The sequence below is a fragment of the Cricetulus griseus genome, chromosome 7 (assembly GCF_003668045.3).
Source record: "Cricetulus griseus strain 17A/GY chromosome 7, alternate assembly CriGri-PICRH-1.0, whole genome shotgun sequence".
NCBI lineage: Eukaryota > Metazoa > Chordata > Mammalia > Rodentia > Cricetidae > Cricetulus > Cricetulus griseus.
The window spans coordinates 65,108,668-65,134,704 of record NC_048600.1 but is presented as its reverse complement, the minus strand read 5'-3'; the positions used below and the strand labels follow the sequence as shown (position 1 = coordinate 65,134,704).

Genomic DNA, 26,037 nt, shown 5'->3' with positions numbered 1-26,037 from the left:
TTCCACAGCTCCATGATGCTCCAGCTTAGGCTCAAGAGAGAGGGTGTGATTAAAAAACAGAAAAATAAAGCCCGAGAGGGGGAGGAGAGAGCCAGACAGACACCAGCATTTCCACCTAATTGCATGACCTTTCCCCAGCTCAGAGTTCCTTCAGGGCCAAGTGCATAGTGCTGGTTGGGATTCATTTCAAAGAGAAATGGGTCAAGGAAAATTGGAAATTTTTATAGAAAACACTTCAGGCTTGGAGCTGGCTGAAGTGTCTGCTGCCCTGCCGAGAATTTGGGGAGGAATTGGGGCTGTGGTCAGAGGTCCTCAGCTGCTCTGGAGGTGCAGAGTTCAGATCTCCAGCCCTGGTCCTGTTTCTGAGCTTCACCAGAGCCAACCTCCCTCTTTTGTCTCTACCATCATGGTGGCTGACTTCAGGGCTGGTGTTGGGACTCTGGGAATCCCCCAAAACCCCTTCCCAAGAGCAGAGCACAGATGCTTATTGCTTACACCTCTGTAACACACAAAGCCCATGTATCTTTATGGTTGCCCGTGGGAGGCACCAGGTATGTGAAAGGAGCCTCACCCAGTCCTGAGGGGCGTGTGTGTGTGTGTGTGTGTGTGTGTGTGTGTGTGTGTGTGTGTGTGTGTGTGTGTGTGTGTGTATGTTGTGCATGAGCATGTGTGTTCAGTAAATGTGTGTGTGTGTGTAGGCCTGAGTTTGATACCGGGTTTCTTCCTCCATCGATCTCCACTTTGCTTACAAGAGGAGATCTCTCTCGCTGAACTGGAAGCTTGCCAATTCAGCTAGTTTATCACCAGCTTGCCCCAGAGATCCCCTATCTCCACCTCTGGAACATTTGAATACAGGCCAGGTGCCAGGTCCACACTTGGGGGGGGCATGTGCTTTATCCACCCTGCCATCTCCCCAGCTCTTTGAAATGTGGTCTGAGTAGACCCAGAAAGTCTGGTTCCCAGCATAAATGCTACCCACATGCAGAGTTGTCCCCAGAGACCTAGAGCATCTCTTCCAGGAATTGGCATCTGCTGTGTTGGAGACCTGCAGAGAGCAGACCTGACCAGCCAAAGGCCAGTGTAACCACCAGACACAGCTAGTCTTATTAATTAAACTCCAGGCACACCTGTGAGCCAAACAACGCTTCATTTCTGAGCTGTGTGCTGTCTGGAAACCAACATGGTCACTGTGTACGGCCAGAAAAGCTCTTTGGCGGACATTTGCAAACCAAATCCAGGGCAACCAAGGCAAAGCACCGATTCATTGTGTCTGGAGAAGAGGCAGCAACAGAGAAGGCACATCAAGAGCTAAGGGGACCCGTGGTTCCAAGAGAAATGTCCCTGGAATCTTAACACCGTAGCAAGACAGGGGCTCTGGACAAAGATGTGGGGATGCTGTCTCATGCCAACAGCAGTTCAACATCTATTTAGAGATGGGGAAACCAAGTCACCAGGGAGTGGGATACCTTACTCAGGGCCCTGTAGTCAAGTACACCCTACCCTCCACCAAACTGGATCCCACACAGTGCTGTGTCCTCCACCAAACTTTCCCCATGCTTGCTGGGAGCAGCTGTGAAAGCTGAGGCGGCTCGGCCAAGAGACACCAGTCATTTTTAAGAGCTGTCTCTTGCATCTGATTTGGGGCCACAGCCAAGCCAGGGCTGAGAATGTCATCCTCTAGGTGACATTGGTCATCTATCCAAGAACCAACAATCCAAGACTTGCCCAGGCCACTGTCTCCTGGTTGTACTTACCCCTGAACCAGAGCCCACAGAATCATAGGAGGAAGGAAGTTAGGGAGAAGAGGTCTGAGGCACAGGAATGGTTAAATCTAAGCTGGAGACAGAAGAGAGCAACCAAGCACACAGGACTGTCAGGCAGAATGCCAGGGATAGACTATTGTGGGAATGACTCTTGCCCGGCCCCTGCCCCCATCTTATCTCTATTGAGGGATGAGGTGGGCCTGAGCTGCTTCATGCCTGGCCTCTGCCTTTATAGCCTAGGAAGTAAATACAGAGCAGTACTCCCACACCATAGACCCCCAACCCAGGAAACCAGCCCAGTCAGTAGGCTGGGTCCCGCCAATTCTGCTGACAGATCTGGCCCCAGACAACTCAGGGCCTGGGGAATGTGCAGCCTTCGGCTCTCCCAGAGCCAGCCCCCGCCCACTCTTCCCAGCGTGAGGCCACGTCACCACCCTGGCATCTCCCAAAGTTCTCCCAAGGGCCCAGCCTGCAGGATAGGCGCACTGTGGCCTCTGCCAAGGGTGTACTCGGCTCTGAAATACACCTCCCTGAGCTCAGGCCAGCTGCCTCTGGTTTCACAACTAGTGCTCTCCTTGGGTCCCCAAAGGTTGAGAGGGTGCTGAGCACCTGGTCCAGTGCAAGGAGCTGACCGTGGACAGCATGACAGAGCCTGGAGGCAAATTGGCATGCACAGGTTTCAGGGTCTCCACACGAGAGACCTGGGCCCCAGGGCTCTGGCAAGAAGTTCAAGAAATGGCTGGGTTGAGACACACAGAGAAGTCCTGGTGTGGTTACATGAGCCAAGACAGGAACTCAGTCCTAAGTCCAGCCAAAGCCTCCTTTTGCCTTCCTCTGTGACCCCAGGGGTCAACACTTAAGACGTGTGGCTTGAATCATTGCCCCTAGGATGTCCGCAACTTATTCCCCAGAATCTACAGCCATTCCCTTCTAAGGCCAAAGTAATTGTACATGAGATTAGACTGAGCACCTTGAGATGGGAAGGCTGTCCAAGATTATTTTAGAAGGCCCTAAAAGTCATCACAAATGCCTTCCTAAGGGGGAGGAAGAGGGAGACTTGGCTTCCGCAGAAGAAGAAGAAGCAATAGGATCACAGAGATCAGCATGATACAGCCATAAGCCAAGGGAGGGTGTCAGCCACTAGGTTGATGCTCAGAGAGGCGGGGGGAGGGGGGGTCTCACAAACCCAGAGCTCTGGGAGACTACACTGAGCCGTTTTAAGCCACTGAGTTTGTTGTGTTATTGCAACTGCCACAAAAGGCTGTAGTACAGAATGGCCCCCTCATCTGGTTGTCAGCAAGTCTGCACCCCTTCCCCACTGCACCTCTCTCAGCTCTCTCAAATCTTCCATGCTCCCCACTACCCAGACCTCTCCCTACACCTCACATCCACACGGAACTGAGTCCTGGTGACCCGCCTGCCTGCCGGTGAGAACTCACACCTCCATTCCCATCCAGAGCCTTATCTAGACAGCCTCTTCCTCTCTGCCCCACCCCCACGGCATCCCTACCTCCAACCTCCAGCACACCGCAGCCTGAGCAGGCTTGCCAAAGTGCAGGATGCTTGGTCAGATCCCAAGAGACCTCTTATGGCTGCCCACTGCGTGCAGGACACTGTTCAGATCCTGGGTCAGCTGTAGCTACAACCCCCACTAAGCCCCTGGGCATCAGCTCTGCCCCACCCCCACCCCCCCACTTTACCCTGCATGGTTCCCTGCAGCCTGGAAAACTCCTATCTGAGCTCAAGGAGAGGTAACATGATGAAGTCTGGTCAGAAGGGGTTGGCTTCCCAGTCTAGGGGGAAGGGCTGGCTATGGGCCAACATGTTGATAGAGACTTTTCGGCCACACTCAGCCATGTGAAGGAACCACTTGGTGCCTACCCCTCATCCTCTCTCTGCAGGCTCGCCTTGGCAGCAGCAGGGCAAAGCAGTTCCTGCGGCGTGGAGCCTCCTCTGCCTGTCAGGGAGGACACCCAAGCCTGACAGCAGCGGGCAGAGGCTTGGCACCCGTAGCTTTTGAAGAGGCAGCGGCAGCCAAGGTCACTGGCACAGGACTGTCTGACTTCTCTCAGCCCTGGGGCAGTGTGTACAGCTGGGCTTGAGGGCACAGCAACCCAGAAGCAGGTCCCCAGGGCGGGAACCACCTGCCTCATTTACATTCCAAGGTATAACCAGGGGCCCCCAGGAAAGCAACCCAATGGGAAGGACAGAAATTGCTTCAGCTTCTGCATTTCAGAAGCCTTGGCCAATGGGAGGGGCCTGTTTTATTTGGTCCATACAGTGCTTTTCTGAAATTTGAAGCCACATTTCAAAATGCTGGAGAGTTCTCATAAAAATTATTGTCTGAATTCTCTTGATGCTAAACTATTCGGCTGCCCCAGATCCATGAGGCTACCTGTGAAAGCAAGGTCAAGAGAAGTAAGGATGCATGCATGAGGGCCTGAGTTTAATCCACAGTACTGGGAAGGGGGCAGGGGGTGAAAGCCAGGCCAGGAGTGGATTTTGTTGTTGTTTGCTGCTGTCTTCATGGAATTTGTGGCTTTTGTCTTAATGGTGGGACACTGTGTAGATAGCTCTGTATGGATGACAGGGAGATTTATCCAGACTATGACACAGGGATCTTCACAGAATCCCAAATTCAGTGGAGACACAGCCTTTGATGCCGACGGTGGGGCCAGCTGCTCTGTGTATGTGGCCTCATCTGTCTGGCCTTCCCAGGTGTGGGTCGACATCTGGCTAAGACTGGATCAAGTTACTCCTGTGCATGGGTGCTCCGCCGAGTGCCATGCACCCCATAGCCCTGCATCAGGGTCTCTTGCACTTACTTAGCTGAAAGGGAGTTGCTGAAGATATACAGTTCTGACTTCTGTGACCTGTCATTGGCACCTTCCATGATAGGACAATGCTTATCAAATGTAATTAGATCAAGGATCTTGAGATGAGGAAGTGTTCCTGGGTCACCCAGAGGAAACCTAAACAAAATCAACCTTCTAAGAAGGAAGGAAAGGGAGATAGCGCACAGACACAGACAGAGGAAGAGAAGTGACAAGCAGGCAGCCTCTGGTGTGATGTGGCCTCAAGTCAAGGGAAGCCAGCAGCCCCAGAGCCGGAAGAGACAGTGGACAAATACCCTCCTAGCATCTCCAGAGGCAATGTGGCCCTGCTCACATCTCCATTTCAGCTCAGTGACAGTGATCTCTGGCTTTTGGTCCCCCCAAAGTATGACATAATGCATGTCTATACAGAGTGTTCCACAGCTGTCTTATGCTTAAGGGAAAGTTACATGCCACGATCACCCAGTTCCAAGTGCAGAGTGGGTCTTCTGGCCCAGTCAGGGCTTCAGCTGTTGCACTCACCAGTACCAGTTCTCTCTTCAAGAACCCCAAAGATGAGAGATGGGAGCTAGGACAAGGTCTAAGGATGGACCCAGAAGTCACATTTTTGTTGACACACGAGTTTCCTCTTTTCTTCAGTCTTGACTTCCCTCTCCCTATCAACACTTATTGGGATGTCTTGAACCCAAATCCTGTGGTTGCCTTGGGGCAGAGCCACAGAAGTCAGCTCTCATTGGGAGAGTCTGGGCTTACAGCCCAGGACTGAGGCCTAGGATTCAGCTTTGGGCAGTTTGATCTCTTCCAGTAACCAGTCCCCATCCACCCTACCCTCCAGCCCAGCCTCACCCTAGCCTGAGCAGTTGGCCTTTTCCAGCCTGCATCAGTTGAGTTCCTACCAGATCCCCTGCTTTGGTTTCCAAGTGTCACTTTTTGGCTTCCTGCCTGAAGATGTGATCTCTCTTACCTCAGCATGCAATCCAGCTACTGGCCATAAAGTACTCTCCAGAGACCTAACCAATGGAATCACCTGATCTTGGACTTTCAGCCTCCAAAAGTATCAGCTAAATAAACCTCCTTTCCTAATAAAGTTACCCTGACTCAGGTATTTTATTATAGTAACCAAAACATAGAATGGGCTAATAAAGTGCCCTGGTGCCTGTGTCTACTATGTGTTACTATAACAAAATGTGTGAGGTAAGTATTGAGGTTTGGCTTGTGATAGTCACTGGCGTTGTGCTAGTATCTTCATACATACCCCGTTGGTTGAGTCATAGCACAGCGGAGAGACAGAGGGGCTATGTTGAAGAGATCAAGTATGTGTAGTGAGCTCAGTTTATAAAAATCTGCACTTATAAGAATGAATTCACTGCTGTGAGCCCCAACCAACTCCATGGGTCCCCCAATGAGAGTAGAGCATCCACAAGCTATCCCCAAGTCCCCTGATGAAGGCAGAGCCTTCACAAGCTAGCCCCAAGTCCCCTGATGAGGGCAGGGACTCCACAAGCTATCCCTGAGTCCCCTGATAGGGGCAGAGCCTCCACAAGCTAGCCCCACCTCCTAACGGTTCTGCCTCCTCAGCCTAGCCTCCCAGGGACTAAGCTTTGAGGACAGTCTATAGCCTCTCCTATACACACACACACACACACACACACACACACACACACACACACACACACACACACGCAAACCTTTGCTCTGAGGCCCTAGGGTCCTGGGCCACTTAAGATATGCTGGGACACAGATTTTATAAGTTCCAATTGTCATTCTGTTCCTTGTCAGGGCCCAAGCTGATGGAAAGCTGAAGTCACCCTGGGCCCTTGGCCCAGCTTTGGCATAAACAGGCTGGACCCCCTCCAGCCAGTGAGTCCACCTTAGCCTTGGGTCATTTGGGAACCATCAGACACATTCAGGGGGCTACAGGGTCTCAACATATTGACGCTGGATAGGAAGGCTCAGAAGGGAGACAACGCCCAGAGCATAGGCCTGTGGTCTGAAGCTAAAGCCCAGGATTCCCATCTACACTCACACATGGCCTGAGCTCCCGGCTGGAGTGCCTGGGCTTACAGCCCAAGACTGTGGCCTTGTGTTCAGTCTTGGACAGATTCATCTCCTCCTTGGATGACTGATGGCCAGGCCCCACCCACCCACCTTCCAGCTCAGCTTCATCCTGACCTGGGTGCTGATCTCACCCAGCGCCATCTATCTGGGGTCAGTGGTTTCTGGGTTGATTCTGAAATTCCTCTCCCCATGTTCTCAGTTCCAAGTTCTCATTAGGGATGTGTGTATGAGATGGCAAGGCAAAGGGACTACTAAACAGAAGATGCCAAAATGCTGAGCACAGTCCAGAAAACAAAACCAAGCCAGCTAGACCATTGGGGGAAGGGCCCCAGGGCAGGAAGATAAACCCAATATGGAATCTGGGATTGGAGACAAAGCCAAGGGCACCCAGCCAGCTCCACAGTGCAGGCTCCACCTCACCCAGCCTGAGCCCAGAGGTGGAGAGAAAGAGGCCAGAACCACCCAGACTCTTCCAGGGCAGGCCAGCCCTATTGGAAGAAGCATCAAGGCTGAAGTGGCTTGTCCTGAGCTCTCTGAGACCGACTTTGCTAACCCCTATCAGCTATTATAAGGAAACAAAAGCTAACTTTGTCCAAAGGCTGGCAAGAGAGTGAGGCCAGGAGAAGACCTCCCTCCAGGTCTGGAGCACTTCTGCCCATTTTCCTTCCAGCCCTCCAGGTACTCTAATGCAGGAAAGCCCAAGGGTGGGAGTGAGGCTAAGGCTTGGGGAAGGCCCCCCAGAAGTTGTTGACAGCTAAGGCAGATGGCTATTCATTACCAGGGAAGAAGGGGCAGCCAGAATCATTGATTATCTCCAGGGAACACCAGTGTGCCAATGAACAATTCCTTTACTGAGGTCCCTGACATGGTGTCTTAAAATTAAAATGGTCCCCTGCCATGCTGTGCCCAATTGATCTGTCAAACCAGATTGTCAGCGGGAACTAAAATAAATGAGCTGGGGTTCCTTAGAGGAGCAGGGTGATTTCAACGAATCGTAGTACAGGAAGGGGGCTGGTCAGTCAGGGGCATCTACTCGCTAGATACCTGCAAATGTGCGGGCTCCCTGCCCATGGCTGCCCCACTCCCCCACTTCATGGCTTTACTCAGCCTGGGGTCCAGGTCTAAGACTGAGGGCTAAGCACCCAAATGCCCAGATGCCCAGCTGCCTGGCAAAAGCCGGGCACAGGCAAGGAGGTCTCATCTATATACCAGGATCCTGGAACCTGCAAGAGCACTTTAGATCCTGTCCCAGGCCCCCCATACAATCCAGTACCCCAAATCCAGAGACCTCTGGGGTGGTCAGGCTGTCTTGGCAAGACTTGTGAGGTTGCACAGTCAGCCACCCAGGCCACTCAGTAGCTCCTCCCATATTCCTGGCCCCAAAGCACCCTGTGATTGGAAGACACTAAGGTTGTTGGAGCTACTCTGGAGTCTTTTCAAGGTGTGTCCTGGGGTGGGAGGTGTAGAGAAAGAATGCTTGTGGCCTTCTCTTCTGAGTGAGCATGGAAACTCTGGGATAGAAGCAGGTACCATCCCGGAGACCACCGCAGTACAGGAGCAGTAGACAGGGGGCTGTCTGGAGGGCACAAGATGCTGTCTAGACTGACACAGCTCACTCCTGTTCCCAAGATGGACCGCTAGACAGTCTTCTCTTCCCTCTGTGAGGGCCCTAGACCTGTAAGCAGTGGGGACCTCCACTATTGGTTTCCTATATGTACTCAGAGCAGAACCCTCTGCCTCAACACCCCAGCACCCCACATGCCATGTGTCCAGCCAGGCAGGGGACTGACTCCTTCCTGAGCCAGTAAGGCTGGGCTCAGCTTCAGCCTCCAATCAGACCTGCAGAAGGAGACCTGAGTTTCCCTGGGAACCAGGAACAGACAGGCAGGAGACATTCAGTGCTTCCCACCCAGCCTTCCCTTCTACAGCAGCCTTACCTGTGTCCAGAGCCTGTGGTCCTGCCAGAGGAGGGGGTTTGGGGGTGGGTGGTCGGCGATACACCACATGCACTCTGCCTTGTTCAGCCTCCTGATCTGTTTGTCCCCTCTCCAGAGGCTCAATAAAGAACTCCTCCTCCTCCATACGGATCAGGCCAGCCTGCAGAGGCAAAGTAAAGAAATTCAGACTCCCAACACACAGACAGATGAGGGAGAGTGGCAAGGAGGTACCTCCTTCTGGAATGTCAGCATCTGGAGGAAGCAGGCAGGGAGTCCTCATCTGCTCAGACTTTATTTGGAAGCCTGAGCTGTAGGAAGGTGCTGAGCCCTCTCTGGGTGAGAGACAGTAACCCCCACCTCACATCCCCATAGTCCTTCCAGAAAAGTCTTTCTAAAGCCCAAAATGTCAAGAGTAGCCTGAGGGAGCTCAGGTATAGCTGCAGGCCTGTATATGGGCCTAGGAGAACACTACAGTCATTCCAAGACACAGGTCAAAACCATCAGCCAAGAACTGCATCTGCTCACAGACACATTCAGTTCAGCCCAAACAATACTTTCTTAATAGAGAGGGGTGGGGATCTCAAACCAGCTGAGCAGCTTAGCTTGACCTGGAACTTCTAAGCCCTGCCTCCACTTCTTGAGTGCGGAAATTAGAGATGTTACCACCATGCCCTATTCTGGGGAGTCAAACCCAAGCTAGGCAAGCTGTCTGCCAACTGAGGGTGCATGCAATAGATGGATGTAGGGGTGAGGAAAATCTCCAATGCCTTCCTATCTTGTTTAAACAGTCCCTTTGTGGTCTTTACACTGAGTGTGTCAAGCTAGCTGGACTTTGAATTTTTGGGGGATTCTCCTGCCTCCTCCCTTCCCACCCCCAACCTTCCCATAGGGTGCTAGGATTATAGACGCTGACACTACCACACCCAGCTATCTATAGATTCTGGAGATTTGAACTCGAGCTCTCATGTTTTGGACAGGAGGCATTTTTTTTACTCAGGGAGCCATCTCTAAAGACCCAAAGAATACTTTTTAATGCTGTGAATCCAACCATTAAAATGATGAGATTTCAGCTTTTAAAGTGAAATCCCAGGTACTGCAAGCATGGCTCCATGATTAAAAGTGCCTGCTGCTCTTTCAGAATCTGTTAGACTTCTCACAACATCCAGGAACTGCAGCCCCAGAAGATCCAATGCCTTCTAGTCTCCAAGGACAACCACATTTACATGGACACAACCCCACACAGACACATGCATACACTAACTAAAAATACACCTTAAAACAAAACGTGAATCTTAAAGAAAAGGAAAGTGTGACTTTCCTTAGAAAACAGTTTTGACCAAATTAAGCTACACACTCCTTGGCCATGGACACCTTTGAAAGACATACACCCCTGTGGTTGGCCACAGTTCTATGCCTCCTCCCCTCCCTCTGCCGTAAGATCAGACTCTACAACATGTGTTGACTGCATAGGGCTTCCTGCTGGACCCTCCTGGCTACATTCAGATTGCTATGTTCTGTGTCATTCAAGGCTGTCAGCCTGCACCTGTTTGAGCCTCACATTGGTCACTCGGTTGTGTGTGAACACAGCTGAGCCACTGACCTCAAACTTGCCATACACGAGTGTGGGAGTCCCTGCTGCCATCTCCCACCTGGGCCACCTGGTAATAAACCCCTATTATCTCTTTCATATCTGGCTCTGAGCCTCCCAAAGATCCTTTCTCTGATGCAGTCACAGGGTGCCACCTGTCCCTCATCCACTCCAGTTCCCACCCTTTGCTTCTTTGGTCTGTCATCCATAAGTCATTAGTGTCACATGGTGTCTAGTCCACCATGTCAAACAATTACGACTCATTGGAGGATTTGCACAGCTTCCACTGATTGTTCAGATTTAAGGTATATGGGAGTCCACACCAATGACAGAGCCTCAGGTTCTCTCAGATAATCAGAAGTGCTGGTGTTTCTGTTGCTTGAACTTAGCAGGTACTGGCTAGGGTTCCCTGTCCAGTGGGTGGCATCACTCATCCAGACGTTCCAAGACTATTTGCACCCCCACCCCAAATAATCCAAATGGCATCTATTACATCATCACCCTGACGGAGAGAGCCAGAGTATAGGCCATCATCTTTCCCCCTGACCTCAGGGTGCCCTGTGGGTTCTGTACTGTTGCCAGCTGGGAGCTCTGAGGACAGAAGTGCAGTTGTCACTCTGATGGGACCTGCTGAACATTTGCCATCAGTGCAAGTCTAGTGTAAGATGCTAGATGCAACCATACACCTGCTGCCTTTACCTTGGGATAGCCCAGGTGCAGAGGATAATGCCCACTGGGAAGAATGGCTCCAGTTACAGGCAAAGACTAGTGGAGGGGCCAGCTACACAGAGGACAACATCAGGACCAGACTCAAGAAACAAGGATAATGTCCAGCCAAAACCTGCCCCAACCCTTCCTATCAGCCAGAAAAGTTAGAGAGGGGAACCATGTGTAGGTGAAGGACATGGCACATAGAAAGACCTGGAGAGGAGGGCTACCATCAATGGAACAAGATGGCTGTTTGGGTGGCTGGGAACTTGAGGGTAAAGCTTATAGCATGGAATGCAGACTAGGTCTCCATGGGAAGGGTCGTCAGCAGCCTGAAGGCCTCTGGACAGGGAAGAACTCCATGTGACCCACAGCCGCTGTGAACAGGGTAGACTGGAAGAATGTAAGTGGTTATGGGGAGCTGAGAACAAGCTGGTGCCTGGGAAGCCAGTTGCAGGGCCTGGATGAGACATACAGATTCCAGGGATATGAGGAAGTCAGATTTGGAACAAGACCTGGGGACAGATCTGATTCTGCTAAGAGGGAGATGTCAGGATCAGAAGTACTTCCAGGTCTAGAGTTGATTGAAAAGTCCTCCTACCCCAGTCTACCCAGGTCTCAGCCTGGGTGCAAGTGTGGTACAAAGGGGGCTCTGCAGAACACTCAGCTGAGGCTCTGAAGCTTGGGAGGTTCCCTTAGCCATCAGTGTGGCCCTACCACATGTCTACCTCCATGTAGGTGGAGGCAGAAGATAGGACATGGAAGGGGAGATGGAGATGTGATCCTGGAGACAGGGGACAACATGTCACAGTTATAAGGAACATCAGCAGCCACACAGAACAGGAAGAGGGAGAGCTCGGCCCTGCAGACACATGGAGCTCAAGCAGGCTGTGCTGGCTGTAAACTTCAGCCACCAGAACTGTGAGGGAATGAGTTTTGATCTTTGCAAGTCATTTGTTACATCAGCAACATCGAGAAAGCAACGTGCTGGGGCCAAACAGTTGGCCTGGTAAAGAGGAGCCATTCTGAGAGGCGTAGAAGAGGAAAAGCAAGGGCCCCTCCAGGATCCTCTGTGTGCAGGAGGAAGGCCAGGAGGCCGTGGAAGGAAGCCAATGGACTGTGAGGGAAGAGGGTTTGTTGGGAACCCTTCAGGCCCCCACACTTATGACTCATCCCTGGTTCCCAGGACATTACTAGCCCTGGTGGGGACCAAACAAATGTTTACAGGCTGAGTGAAGAGTTGACCCCCTAGCATCAGGACATGTCCTCTGAGAGACACATGATGGTAAAGACAAGAGGGTGGTCCCCATCCACTGGTGCGTGCTGAGAATGTTTACAACAGCAAGAGTCACTTCAGTGGATGGCTCCCATGTATGTGGTTTTAGAGGAGACAGGCATCTCAAATTCATCTTTATTAATAGACTCCTTTAAATTAGCATGGGAATTAACCCCTGTGGGGTTAAAGAGGACACACTCTGCTGGGAGTCTGGTTTACTGGGTTCCTGACACCCCTTTTCTGGATGGGTAACTTCAGACAGGATGCCAAAGCTCTCTGGGTCTCCAGTTCCTCAGCTGTAAGTGGGGTGGTCTGTCACCCCGCACCCTACCACAATTGTTACAGAAAGCCTATGAGGCTGGGGCATCCTTAGAACCAGAGCACACATTGTTGGTGGACCTCAAATCAAGATGTTCATGTATTCTGCTGGCTTTCCAATGAGAAGACTCAGGTTCAGGGGATGAAGAGGCTTTCCAGGAATACACAGAGTCTAGGAACCAGAGCTCAGGCCTCCCGGAAAGGGCTCCACATGAGTGGACAGATAAGGACAGATGAGTCCTATTGAGGCAACTAGAGATGGACACTAGGGCATCATGTCCGCACTGAGCAGCCCCCTCTTCTGGAAAAAGCCTTGCACCTCAGGCTGGGAGACATGTGCAGAGCAGCCCTGGGCCCTGAGGACCATGCCTGACCTGGTGAGGAGTAGCTGGATGTGGCTGATGGACAGCAAGGGACAGACTGAGACCTCCTCTCATATCATAGGTCAGACTTCAACAAGCCTCCTAGCAGAAGGTCACAGGGTAGAAGTGAGGCATGGTGTCCTCTTGATGTCATGATGAGGAGGCCAGAGCCCAAGCTGCTTGGCTGGGAACCCTTAGAAGTATCCACATGAAAGGCTATAGAATCCTGGGCCACCTGGTCCTGGGTATATCCCTGGGTTCATATGCCCCTTCAGCAGTTGTGCAAAGGAAAGGACAACTGATCCACTTAACAACCAAGAAACTAGAGACCCAGGGAACATTGACATCTGGCCTAAGGTCACTCAGATAGGGTACTGGTGACCCAGAGATAAATCTAAGATGAATATAAAGTGTGAAGCCAATTTACTCAGGCTTTCTGATGGGAACAGAGCCCTCAACTTGACAGTACTCTCAGATAGAGGTGTTTGACATGTTTCTTGACAACTGGGATCGTGTAGAACATCTCTGTTGGATACCATCAAATGCACACATATATCATATCAATGAACCTGTGTAGCACTTACCCCCCCAAAACCAGTGGATGACTATTGGGAGACCATCACCTAGACACCATGGCCACTGGTCACTCCCAAGATAAAGTGGCTACCCACCTCCAAAGCCAATGGATGGCCATTTCCTAAGTCAGTGGATGACTATCTCCAAGACCAATGTGTGACTACAATGGGAGAGAATCTCCAAACCAATGCTTGGCCACTCCCACACCAATGCATGACCCCACCTGAAAACAAAATATAACCATCCCTAAGACCAATGGATGACCACCCATGATCAATGACAATCTCTAAGAAGAGATGATCACCCAAGACCAATGGTTGATGTTGATAACTGGTTTTGTCAACTCTATGAGGCTTAGAATTACCATGGAAATGAATCTTTATGCTGGTCTTTCAGGGATCACCTAGATTACATTAAGAGAAATGGGAAGACCCACCTCAAATGTGGGTGCTACTGTGCCACACACTTGAGTCCTGGCCTAAGGCAAAAGGAGAAAGTACACTCTGCTTCCTGACTGAGTATACCAGGTGACCAGCAGCCTCAAGATCCTTCTGCCATGACATCCCTGCAGTGATGGGTTGTACTGTGAGCAAAAATAAATCTTTCTTTCCATAAGTTGATTTTGTCAGGTCTTTTGTCACAACAACCAACCAAGTAACTAATACACTGACCATCCCTGAACTCAAAAGCTTGAAGCCTCCAAGACCAAGGGTTGATCATCCCCAAGCCAATGGGTGACCAGCCTGAGGCTAGTCACTGATCACCCTGAGATCATCAATGGACCTTCCCTCTAAGACCACTGACCTGAATAATGCCACACAAGGGGTTCATCCCAAAGAAAGCAGTGTTCATCAGCAGAATGCCGGAGTATCAATGATTTAGTATGCATCCCAAACCAGCCGTCTAAAATCCAGCAGAGGAAAATTGACAAGGGGACAAGGCACACTCTATGAGCTAATTTTTGCTGGTTTTTTTCCAGGACTTTGATTTCCTGCTGCCAGTGGCAAGTGTATCTGTTTTTACATGTAATTTTTATTAATAAAAATCCATTCCCTCTCCCAACTCAATAAATATTAAAAAGATCTCTCAAACACACCAGCCTGGATAGCACCCTGCTGGGAATCTGCTAGTGGCCTGTGTCCTACCCAATGCCTGTCCAGCCTGGTGTCTTACAGAAGGCCCAGTACCCTGGCCCCAACTCTCATTCATCACGGCTGTGACTGTCAAACCTAAACAGGCTTTCAACTTCGGAGTGGAAGAAAGCTCCCACAGAGGACTTAGTCCAGTGCCTCAGTGTCACTGCAAGCGGCTAGAGGCCAGCCACACTTTGGACACCAAGTCAAGTTGCCAGTGTTCAGATCTCAGCAAGTGATACAAGACTTGACCTTTTTTTCCTCTTTGTCCAGCTCCTTTGCTATTTGACTGATAGAGAAGCAACCACCAGAAATGGAAATTAAAAGTTAAAAATGTATTACAATCCAAAGCTATCATCTGCTACTTTGAATTTTAAAGCATTAAAAACTCTGACATGCCCAAAGTTTGTATCGTAGGAAACCCCAGAAAGTGGACATCTTACTCCCATGGGTAAAGCTGGCCGCTCGCCCTCAGCACCTCCTCGAATGGGAGCCAGAAGCCACAGGCTTCCTGTGCGTGCATGCTTCCAACCAGGCCTGTGGCTTAAACGCATCACTTCTGCAACTTCCAGCTCAAGAACTGTCATGTGTTTATCCAACTTGTGCTACTGACAACGGAGAGAGAATGGAGGCTGGGATATGGCTAGTACACAAGAGTGCTCGCTCTGCAAGCATGAAGTCCTGAGTTTGAATCCCCAGCACCACCACCACAAAAAGTCAGTATTGACTGTATGTGCCCGTAACTTCAGGATTGAGGAGGAGGGAACAGGTGGATCCAGAGAACTCATTGGCTGACCCAGATAGGCAAAACCCTGTCTCAAAGCAATGATGCAGAATGACAAATGAAGGTATTTGATGACCTGCTCTTGCCTGCACCTGCATGCACACAGCTATGCACGATGCACACTGCACCTGCCTCTCTCACACACACTCCCACAGATACAGGGGGAAGGAGACACAGAAAGAATGATAAAGAAAAGCTGATCCAACCTAGAGGTAACCTGACTTGGATGAAGGACATGGTAGAGTGTGTCAACTTCAGCTCCCTGTTGTTCCCAAACCCACCTTGTTCTAACACACACACACACACACACACACACACACACACACACACACACACACACTTTGTGTTTGTTACCAGAATCTTCCAACATGAATATATCTGGCAAGGCTGCTGTCCATAGGTCCGTTGGCCCATGCAGCAATCACCACCCAACCTCCCTTCAAGGACAAGCCGAGTCTGCTGCTGACCTAAGAGGGAGCAGTACACAAATCAGACCTGTCACTCCTGGGACACCTCCTAACAAAGCCTGCTTAGTCTGACACCACTTGCTCTCTCAGAGACTGAGGTAAGACCAGAACGACCAGTCACAAAGTAGTGCATTAGCTGTGACCAAAATACCGAGAGAGCACCTTTAAAGGGAGAAAAGACCTATTTTTGGCTCACGGATCTAGAAGGCCTAGTGCACAGTGTTGTCCCCAGGTGCTTATGGACAACATGGTGGCAGGAGTGTGAGGCAAAGGAGCTTCCTCAACTCATAAGGGACAGGAAGTAAAAAGTAAGGAAAGGACCAAGGACCAGGTATGGTCTCCAAAGGAGCACTCCCAGGGAATCCCCACTTTAAGTTTCCAGAACCTTCCAAAATAGCACCACTGGCTGAAGACCAAGCATTTAACGTGTGGGCTTCTGAGAAATGTTTCCTGTTCAAATCACAGCAGGCTGCATCTGATTTGAGCCACTCCCTTGAAACCAGAGAGCATTCTGTCTAGCTCCGCATCTTAGGCAGTGGTTTTGCATATTGATCTCCCGTTTTGTTTTCTAAAAGGGTGAGAGCTGTGTGTGGAAGGGGTGGACAGGGGGTGGGCCAGCACTGCGTGGAAGTATGGGAGGGGTGGGCAAGCACAATCCGTCGAGTGAGAAGACATCTATCTGCTCCCCACCTCTATCAGCTCCTGCTTTGTGCCTTCTGGAGCATCCCCTTCTGGAAGAGTCTATCTGTAGAGCATCCTTGTTCTGGAGTCCATGCTTGCCTAGCTCTCTCAGCATTTTTAAAAATGTATTTGTTGTTTGTTTGTTTGGGGGACATCTGTGTGCCACAATACGCGGTCAGTCCAATGCTTGTGCAGCATTTGGGGTAGACGGGTGTGGTCCTTGTCAGGTGCCAGCCACTCTGCTTCTTCCCATATCTCTCTCTTCCCAGGAAGTGGGGAGATACAAGCTGGCCTGAGTTCCTCAGGCTTCACTGCAATAGAGTGACTGGGACAGAGCTGCCTGAGCTGCACAGAGCTCTGAAGACTTGGCTTGTCAGGCCTCGTTCCCCGTCTGGACTTACTTCACATCCTCCTGGGCCTCGTTTCCCCTCTGGACCTAACTTCATGTCCTGTGGGACTTTTACTCCTCTCTTGCCCTAAACTGGACCAGTCAGTTTCTGGGGCTCAGATGAAGATGTTGCAAAAGTCAAATGCCCCCAGCACTTCATCCAGTGCTCGAAGTAAACTTTGAAGGGTAGATGGAGCGAGTGACAGGCAGGGAGAACTGGACATAGAGCCAGGAGACAGGTCTCAAACACCTGTCATGGGCCTGCCCTCTCCTCTTCCGCATAGTGAGGGGTCAGACCAGTGTGACTTCTGACCTCAGTGACTTTTATACCTCTGTAAGTCTGACAGAGCCAAGCACAGCTCCAGGGGGCAGGGTGAGCAGGAAACCAACAAACCGAAAACCAGAACTTTTCCCACTGCCTGCAAAATGAAGGCTAAGTTCATCTCCCGGTGTGTGGGGCCTACCAACAGAACCATAGCAGCCCTCGCCCCTGAGAAGATCCCCACACATCCTTCCCCCTTTAGACTTAGCCTTCTGTTGATCCTCAATGCCAGTGGCACCCTTCTCCATTCCCTGGGCACTTGGATCGCTGAAGGGATCCCTGTGGGCCAGGCATGGTGACAGAAATTCAAACACCACTAGAATCCTACAGGCAGGCAGAATGCCTCTTATAGAGGCCTCTCGGGTGCAAAGAAGTTAAGCAACCAATTCAAATTTTCCTGTGGGGGAACAGACAAGCTGAAGATGCAACCCTGCTTCTCCCACACCAAGGAGAAACAGTACAGATGGGCATGGGGCATCAAAATGCAGCCTCTCATATCATATCAAGATTTGTGTCTTACCCAATGTTATTGAATTCCAGCCAAATACCTTTATCTGCTAAGACCTCAAGTCTGAATCGTGATCGCCACTGTTTTGTTTTTGTTTTTGTTTTTTAAGGTAGTGATTGGGGAGGGGGCTGGTGGGTAAACGTGCCTCTACACAAACTTCAGGGCCTGAGTTCAAATCCCTAGAACTCACATGAGAAGCTGGGAGTGGCTATGTGTATCCCTGTGTCCCTAGACAGATGAATGAATGGGGTTTGGTGGCCACCAGACAAGCCCTGGGTTCAATGAGAGACCCTGTCTCAAAGAAGTAAGGCAAAGAGTGATAGAGCAGGACACCCAATGTCTTCCTCTGCCCTCTGTGCACACGTGTGCATGCACACACAGTAAGTATCAGGGAGCTGTTAACTTGACATCCACACTAAATGAGACTCCTTTTGACTTAAACAGAAAGCTTAAAGCCTAAGTGTAAAGGGAATAACCTTCACTGTAAGTTTCAATACAGTTTAAAACATGACAGCTTTATGAAACTATAACTCACAAACCACACAATTCATGCATTTAAACAATATATTGAATTGTACAAATAAACTATTCCTGTTACCAATGTCAGCATATCGCCCTCACCCCAAAAGAAGCCCACGTGTGTTGGCAGTCACCTCACTGCATTCAGACCAATTCCTCTTACCCTGATTAGTCTCTAGTTACCTTGGCAACCATTAATCTACTTTCCATCTGTATGAATGTTAGTATTTTGGGTATTTCCTATACACAAAGCTATGCAATATGAGTCTGGATTCACTCATGATGTGTGATGTTTTCAAGGTTGGCTTATACTGTAGAAATAATCAGGGTTTCACCCTTTTTTTACGGCCAGAAAATAATTCCAGGTAGGTTTCAAGTGGATGTCCTACCTCTCTCAAGTAAGCATGGAACCTTGTGCAAGTCAGAGCCTTGGGCTGTGGGACACTGAGGGACTTGTTTCTCTTTGCCACTGCAAGGTTTTCTGAAGGGTTCTGCTTTCAACCCTCACCATTGCTCCTCACTTACATCTTATGAAGCCCAGACATGATGATTTCCTCTCTCTCTCTCTCTCTCTCTCTCTCTGTGTGTGTGTGTGTGTGTGTGTGTGTGTGTGTACATGACTGCAGGTGTCCAGGAAGGCCAGACAAGGGCACTGGATCCTCTGGAGCTGGAGTGAATGATGGGTGTGAGTTACCTGACATGGGCGCTGAGAACCAAATCCTGGTCCTCTAGAAGAGCAGGACCAAACCATTTCTCTATTCCCTCAATATCAATTTTCTCTGAAGGGGAAAATCACGGGTTTCAGAGACAGGAATTGATCCCTACATCTGTTTTACTGTGATAACTAGAATTACAGACCACAAGTATGGGAAGTAAAGCTATGTAATACAAAAATAGTTCATACTTGGCTATTTAATAAGTGAAAGGCAACAAGATGTGCCCATCCCCCCGCCCCAAAAATGAAAATCCCACAAAAAATAAACAAAGGGATAGAGGAGAGCAGAGGGGAATCGTGTGATTGCTTCGATCTTCCATGGGTTAACAGCCATCAGAAAGTGACTAATGTCAATAAATAATGCTTATTTAAAAGAAAGGGGAAAATCGAAGATGGGTATGGTGACATATGCCTGTAATCCCAGCACTTGGGAGACAGAGGCAGAAAGCTCACGAGTCCAAGGTCATCCTCAACAACAGAGAGAGCTCAAGGCCAGCCTGGGCTACATGAGTCTACATTTCAAAGTAACAAAAATAAATCACCACTAGTAAACTAATACAAACCTTCCAAATCACTGAAGCCAGGATGCATAGTAAATATGGAAGACAGACTAAATAAATAGACATATAAATAAATCAGAATGCATGTCATGTGACAGAAAACAATACCTTCTGTCATGATAAATATAAATGGTGAAATTGTTTTAAAGACAAGAAACCTATGACTTGCAGGAGAGTTTTACTAAATTTATAAATATGTGCTAAGTCAAAGGGCTTTCTGTGTGTTACACCTGGAGCCAACATGTCTGAGGAGGCAGCTCCCATCTGTGGAGGGTGAAACCTCAGTCACCCCCACACATAACGTCTGTGTAGATGAACAATGGGGAGAATGGCGTCTACCTTGATCTACTTCAACTCAAGTACCAGTCTCATTCATCCCTGGCTGGCTGTGAGGTCTCTCTAAACCTCGGTGGAGTTGGAACAAAAAGAGGGTCGATTTACACAGCTAAGAGAGGGTGAGAAGAGATGCTGTGTGTGGGGTGCTCAGAACACCCTAACAAAGTAACTAATTCTCACCAACATTACAGTAACAGGCCTGTGAGACCTGCTCAGAGATGTGGAATGAAGAGGTAGCATTAAGGAGGTGAGTTTCTTGATTTTATACTTGGTGTGTGTGTGTGTGTGTGTGTGTGTGTGTGCTCACATGCCATGCTTACACATGCATGCATGTTGGTGTGTGTGTGTGTGTGTGTGTGTATACACATCCATGTGCCATGCTTACACATGCATGCATACTGATGTGTGTGTGTGTGTGTGTGTGTGTGTGTGTGTGTGTGTGTGCATACCCATGTGCCGTGCTTACACATGCATGCACATTGGTGTGTGTGTGTGTGTGTGTGTGTGTGCATACCCATGTGCTGGTCTTACACATGCATGCACGTTGGTGTGTGCGAGTATGAGCACATACATGCAGTGGTACACAGAAGTCATTCCTTTACTTCTACCTTGTTTATTCTCTTATTGTTTGCCACTGTGTTTGCTCATGAACTTCTGGAGAGCCTGCTATCTCTGATCTCACTGTAGAAGCTCTGAGATCACATGTGGGAGCCAGCACATCCAGCTTCATGTGGCCTTTGGGGACCCAAACTCAGGTCCTCATGCTTGTGTGACAATTGCTTCACCCACTGAGCCATCCTCCCAATCCTTATGTTCTATTTTTGAAATTTTTTATGAAGGGCATAAATATCAAACAGATAAAATTTTTTGTTTGCTTGGTTTTGGTTTTTGAAACAGGGTTTCTCTTTGTAGCTTTGGTGCCTGTGCTGGAACTCACTCTGGAGACCAGGCTGATCTAGAACTCCCAGAGATCCTCCTGTCTCTGCCTCTCTAGTGCTGGGATTAAAGGCATGCACCACCACCACCCTGCTAAAAAGAAGAAAATTTTTAAAGGAAACAGGGAGATGGAAATGGGCAAGGACAGAAAATGTGATAAACAAGATACCAACAAGAATGACTTATAAGGACCAGGCCAGGGGCTAGCTAGCCTCTCCTCCCTTCATTAAATTAAGCAACACTAAAGTAGCTCCCATGGGACCTGGCCTATCTATGAGAATCTATAATGTCCCTCACTCAGGTCCTAGCAGCCAGCTCCCTCATCCCCACAGCCTCAGAGCCAGGGATAAACACCTCTAGGAAGTACAGTCAGGCTGCTATGCCAGCCCCAGCCAGGACAGAGGGGTCAGCAGGTCAGGCTCAGACCCTGGGACCATAACAGGCCTGCCCATCCATCACAAGATCTTACACTTGTCCCTGCCAGATGCTCCCGCTGACATTTCCCAGGTTCCCATCAGCATGAGGACCACGTCGGGGAATGTCCCCAATCGCAAATTAACATTCACATAAATAACGGAGCGCCCGCCACTAAAGAAGAAAAATGAGTCTTGCTGCAGGAACATTTGCCACACTCTTAAAAAGCACAAATTTCTTTCTGAACTACCACATCTTACCAGCTGAGCCATGGTAGGCCATGGCCTTGAGATGAAAGGTGTAGGAACACACACAGGACAGCGTCCAAATGCTGGGTTCCACAGGCCCTTCTCTGGGCTGGCACCCAGCTAGGGCAGCCCATACTGGTTCCAAAATCTCTGTGTAGCCATCACCTGCCTCCCTGGAGGCCCGCACAAGCTTCTTTTCTGACTGTGTCCTAGAGGCCAAAATATGTCTGAGCTCAAGCTTCATGGTCTGATCAGTGTGCTGGGCTGGCATGGGCCCTTGTCTGGGTGTGCCAACACATTGCCTATATGTACATGATTTGGAGGACTAAAGAAGCTTTATTGGTGACTGGGTACCCCAAAGCAACATATAGATAGCCAGGAAATGTGGCCAAAGCGTTCATCAGCCACCAACATCCACAGAGTCCAAAAGCCTACAGTCATGTTGCCTATACCATATGGGACAATAGACTCTCCTCCAATAGACTCGGCATTAGTGGATAAAGCCTTTATGGACATGATCCAGGACTTCAGGGCCTTGTGAGCCTAGCACCATCCTGTTGACATTTGCTGCAAGCTCATCTCACACACAGTGATTCTATTATATGCCCAGGAGGAAGTCACAAACAGCAGAACAAACAGCCTCAGAGCTCCAAAAGCTGAAGTCTGAGGCCATGCACGGTAGCAGCATGTTGGTTCTTTCTGAATTCTCTCTACACTGCTTGTGTGTATCTGTGTCTGATCTCTTCTTATCAGGACACTGGTCTCATTGTTCAGTGGTCTCACATTTTAATCAACTCTTTAAGACCTTCTTTTCAAGTAAGGTCACATTCTAAAGTGTGGAGTGGGGCCGGGTGGCACACCACACAGAATCCACACACACACACACACACACACACACACACACACACACACACACACAAACATCCACACACACAGAAGCCACACACACTGCACAAAAGCCACACACATCACACAGAATCCACAACACCACACAGAATCCACACACACCACACAGAATCCACACACACACCACACAGAATCTACACAAACCACACAGAAGCCACACACACAGAATCCACACACCACATGAAGACACACACACACACACACACACACACACACACACACACACACAGAATCTGCACACCAGAGTCCACACACCACACAGAATCCACACACACCACACAGAAGCCACACACCACACAGAAGACACACACACAGAACCCACACTGGTTGATTAGAGGTAGCACCAGCCCAAAGCTAAGCTTAGGCAGCAGGAAGGGGTCCTAGACAGGTCACAGTCACTTCCCTGAGCATCAACAAACAAACACACAAAAAAGTACAACTCTAGTAAGAGCTGAGCATTCCCAGAGATGGTCACTTGGGACTTGATCCCCTCAAAATGGAGCATTCTCATCTGTAGGAAACAGAACGGTAGGTAAAGGCCCAGATGCTGTATGCTCAATGGGCAGTGAGCAGGTGCCAGGACCAGCCCAGCTCCACTTTCCATGAGTACGTGCCACAGCCCTGCTCCAGAACACATGCCTCACCACTGTGAGGAGGATGGCTTTGTCTCAGAGGTGTCTATAGCTACTAAGAGATCCCCCTACAAGTTCATATACCCCAGCATTTTCTGAGTGATCCCAAGGCCGGGATCATGCAGCTGCTGGAAGCCACCCCTGGCTTACACCTTTAGAGATGCAGCACTTAGATACAGGCGATCCTGTCTCTAAGTGGCAGGATCAGACCAAGTGTTCATTCTGGAAAGAGACGCGGGAAGCCAGTTTGTGCTGCTTCCCGTGCATGTTCCTCCTGGAGAGCCCAGTGATCAGAAAGGACATGTGCACACCGAGACTGCCTGATGCGTAGGGAGCTTACAGCCTCATCCCCAATGTAGAATTCCCTTAATGTGGGCAAAGGTGACCAGTAGTCTAGGTCCAGCAGGAGGTAGGGTTGCCAGCCTGTTCCACAGCAGTGAGGAGAAAACATGCTGTCTAGGAGATGTGTCCCACAGAGGAGAGAGCAGACACACAAACCCTGAAGAGATGTGAGCACATCCACTGTGGAGTATGGGATCAGACATTCCTTTCCCTAAGGTAATGCTGAGATTCAGACTGGATGTACCTTCTGTGTTCAGTGAGCTAGGGTACCTAAGTCTGGACAATTTCTCAAAGGCCGTGACTTCCACTTGTCACTATAGACTGTCACTTGCCTGGGTCTCTGAGTCTTAAATCCCTCTCTAGGTCTCTATCTCTGTCTCTCTCTCTCAAACACACACACACACACACACACACACACACACACACACACACACACACACAAGCCTGGTGCCCTGCCCAACTTTTGGTTCCCTTCTGATCCACCCTTCCTGCTCTGGTCTCAGGGGCCCTCCATGGTATCCGGGGCAGGCTGACCGCCGACCGTCCTCTGCCCGCCTGCCCAGCTGCCACTCCCGGGATGGCCAGTCCTGCCAGGACCTGAGGCTGTCTGCTGCCTCTTCTTGTCCAGATTTCCCAAAACAAAAACCAGGCCATGCCATCTGACGGAAGAACGCGTCTGGTTTATTTATGGGGAGAGATGGGACTGTCAGGGCCAGGCTGTCTGGGCTGGGGCCGGGCTGCTCTGTGGGGCTTCAGAGGCTGTCCATCATGTCTCCTCGTCTGGCATGTGTTGATCTGAGAAGAATGTGAGAAAGCAGGACCTCCAAGAGCTAGAGAGTCCCCACTGGTGACACTGGGATGTTTCTTCATCCTAGAGAAAAGACAGCAGGCCACATGGCTCAGAAGCCAGATATCACAGTGGGAGACAAAAGCAAGTCCCAGGATATGAAAGGTTGTACCAGGAACAGTCCAGTGCCCTTTGTTGCTACAACCCTACCATTACTGCTCACACAGCCATGAAATAGCATGGCACTCATGCTGAGGCATAATTCTACAAAAGAGCTGAAAGTGCTTTTCAAGTATCTAGAGTCCCAGGGAGACACTTTGATCATAAAGTGTTTGTCCCACAAGCACCTGAACATGATCCCCAGAACACATGAGAAAACACCAGGCATGAAGACACACAACTGTAACTCCCGCGCTGGCGAGGTGGGGACAGGTGGATTCCTGGGACTGGCTGGCCGATCAACCCAGCCTACTTGGTGAGCTCCAGGCCAGTGGGAAACTGCCTTAAACAAATAAGGTGGATCACATGTGCATACAGACACCACACACACATACACACACACACACACACACACACACACACACACACACACACACACATGCATACAGACACACACACACACACACACACACACACACACACACACACACACACTAGCAGTGATCTCAGACAGAGAGTCCTCACCTGGACAGAAGGTCATCACTTCTCTCCTCTGACCTTCTACCCTGATTTTGTGTAGCTTTTTCCTTGCCACATAAAATGGCAATGACCATATCATAGCCATCAAGAAGCAGAGACAACTTTGGCTCCATAGTCATGGCAACCAAATAAGCAGACCAACACAATGATAGCTACAGAAATCTTTAATATTAATAGCCAATTCTTAAGTCTTATTAATAGTAGTAGGTATAACTAGTACCATTCCCTATAAAAAGAGAGGAGTATCACCACTCACCTGGAATCCCACCTCACCACTCCCTCCAGCCTCCCAAGTGTGTGAGGTCTTGGGGAGAGGAGGGTGATAGAGAGTACAGGAAGTAGTAGATGAACAAAGGCTGGACTCCATGATGCAGCTTCCCTGGGGTCATAATTCATGATGGTGTGGGACTGTTGTGGTGATACAGATATTTGGGGTCACCAACATTCATGGAAGGAACCTCTCACCCTCTCACCCATGCTCCTATAACTCACTCTAGTAAACCAACTACTTACCAAGCTAGGGCAGGACTGGAACTTTGGTCTGCCATCAGTGCCCTCTCTGGCTTGAGCAAACCTTTCTTTGTGCTCCCCAGGAAAGGTAACACAATGCTGGGCAGTGGGCCCCACTGGGCACCCCGACTCTCCACCCCTTCCCCATCTCAAAGAGCTTGTGACTATGAACTTGCAAGCAACAGTGTATGCAAGCTGCTCCTGGTGGCCAGGGGTGCTTCTTTTATGAACACGAGTGGGACTGGGAAACCAGGAAGGGCTGACACAGGTTTTTGGTGAGTCCTACTTGCAATGGATACAGAATGAGTTCACGATGTTGGGCAACGGTTGCCTAAGCCTTGAACAGCACCAGGTATGAGAGCACCAGTTCTCCTCCATCCGTGCTCCACTTTCAGGGCTGTCTCTAGGCTATGACATGTAGACATGACAGTGGCTAGCACATTTCTTTTGTGTGTCCCCTGCCCTTGGTTCCAGGGCACTGCTCCATGAAATTTTAGGGTACTCTCCCCTAACCTGTCTGCATCCATCTGCTGAGAGAGCTTTCAGAGCTAATACAAAGCACCACCCTCTCCCTGAGTCCTCTTGGTCCCAAGGGATGCTGGGCACCACACCCTCAGGCTGTGAAGGCTAGACTGCCTCACACAATGGAGCAGGGTGGGGTCCCCCTTTTTGCTTTGCTGGTGGTGGTGTGTGGATGGCAATTCTGTGTTCAGCACTACATGGAGATACA

General features: G+C 49.8%; 1 protein-coding gene across 1 annotated transcript in view; it reads right to left on the bottom strand.

The window, feature by feature from the left end:
• Positions 1-26,037, bottom strand: part of LOC100769264 (A disintegrin and metalloproteinase with thrombospondin motifs 2) — a 201,179-nt gene that overhangs the window by 125,812 nt on the left and 49,330 nt on the right. The window contains 1 exon segment of the mRNA XM_027427626.2: positions 8,593-8,752. Within this exon segment, the coding sequence (XP_027283427.1) occupies positions 8,593-8,752 (160 nt within the window).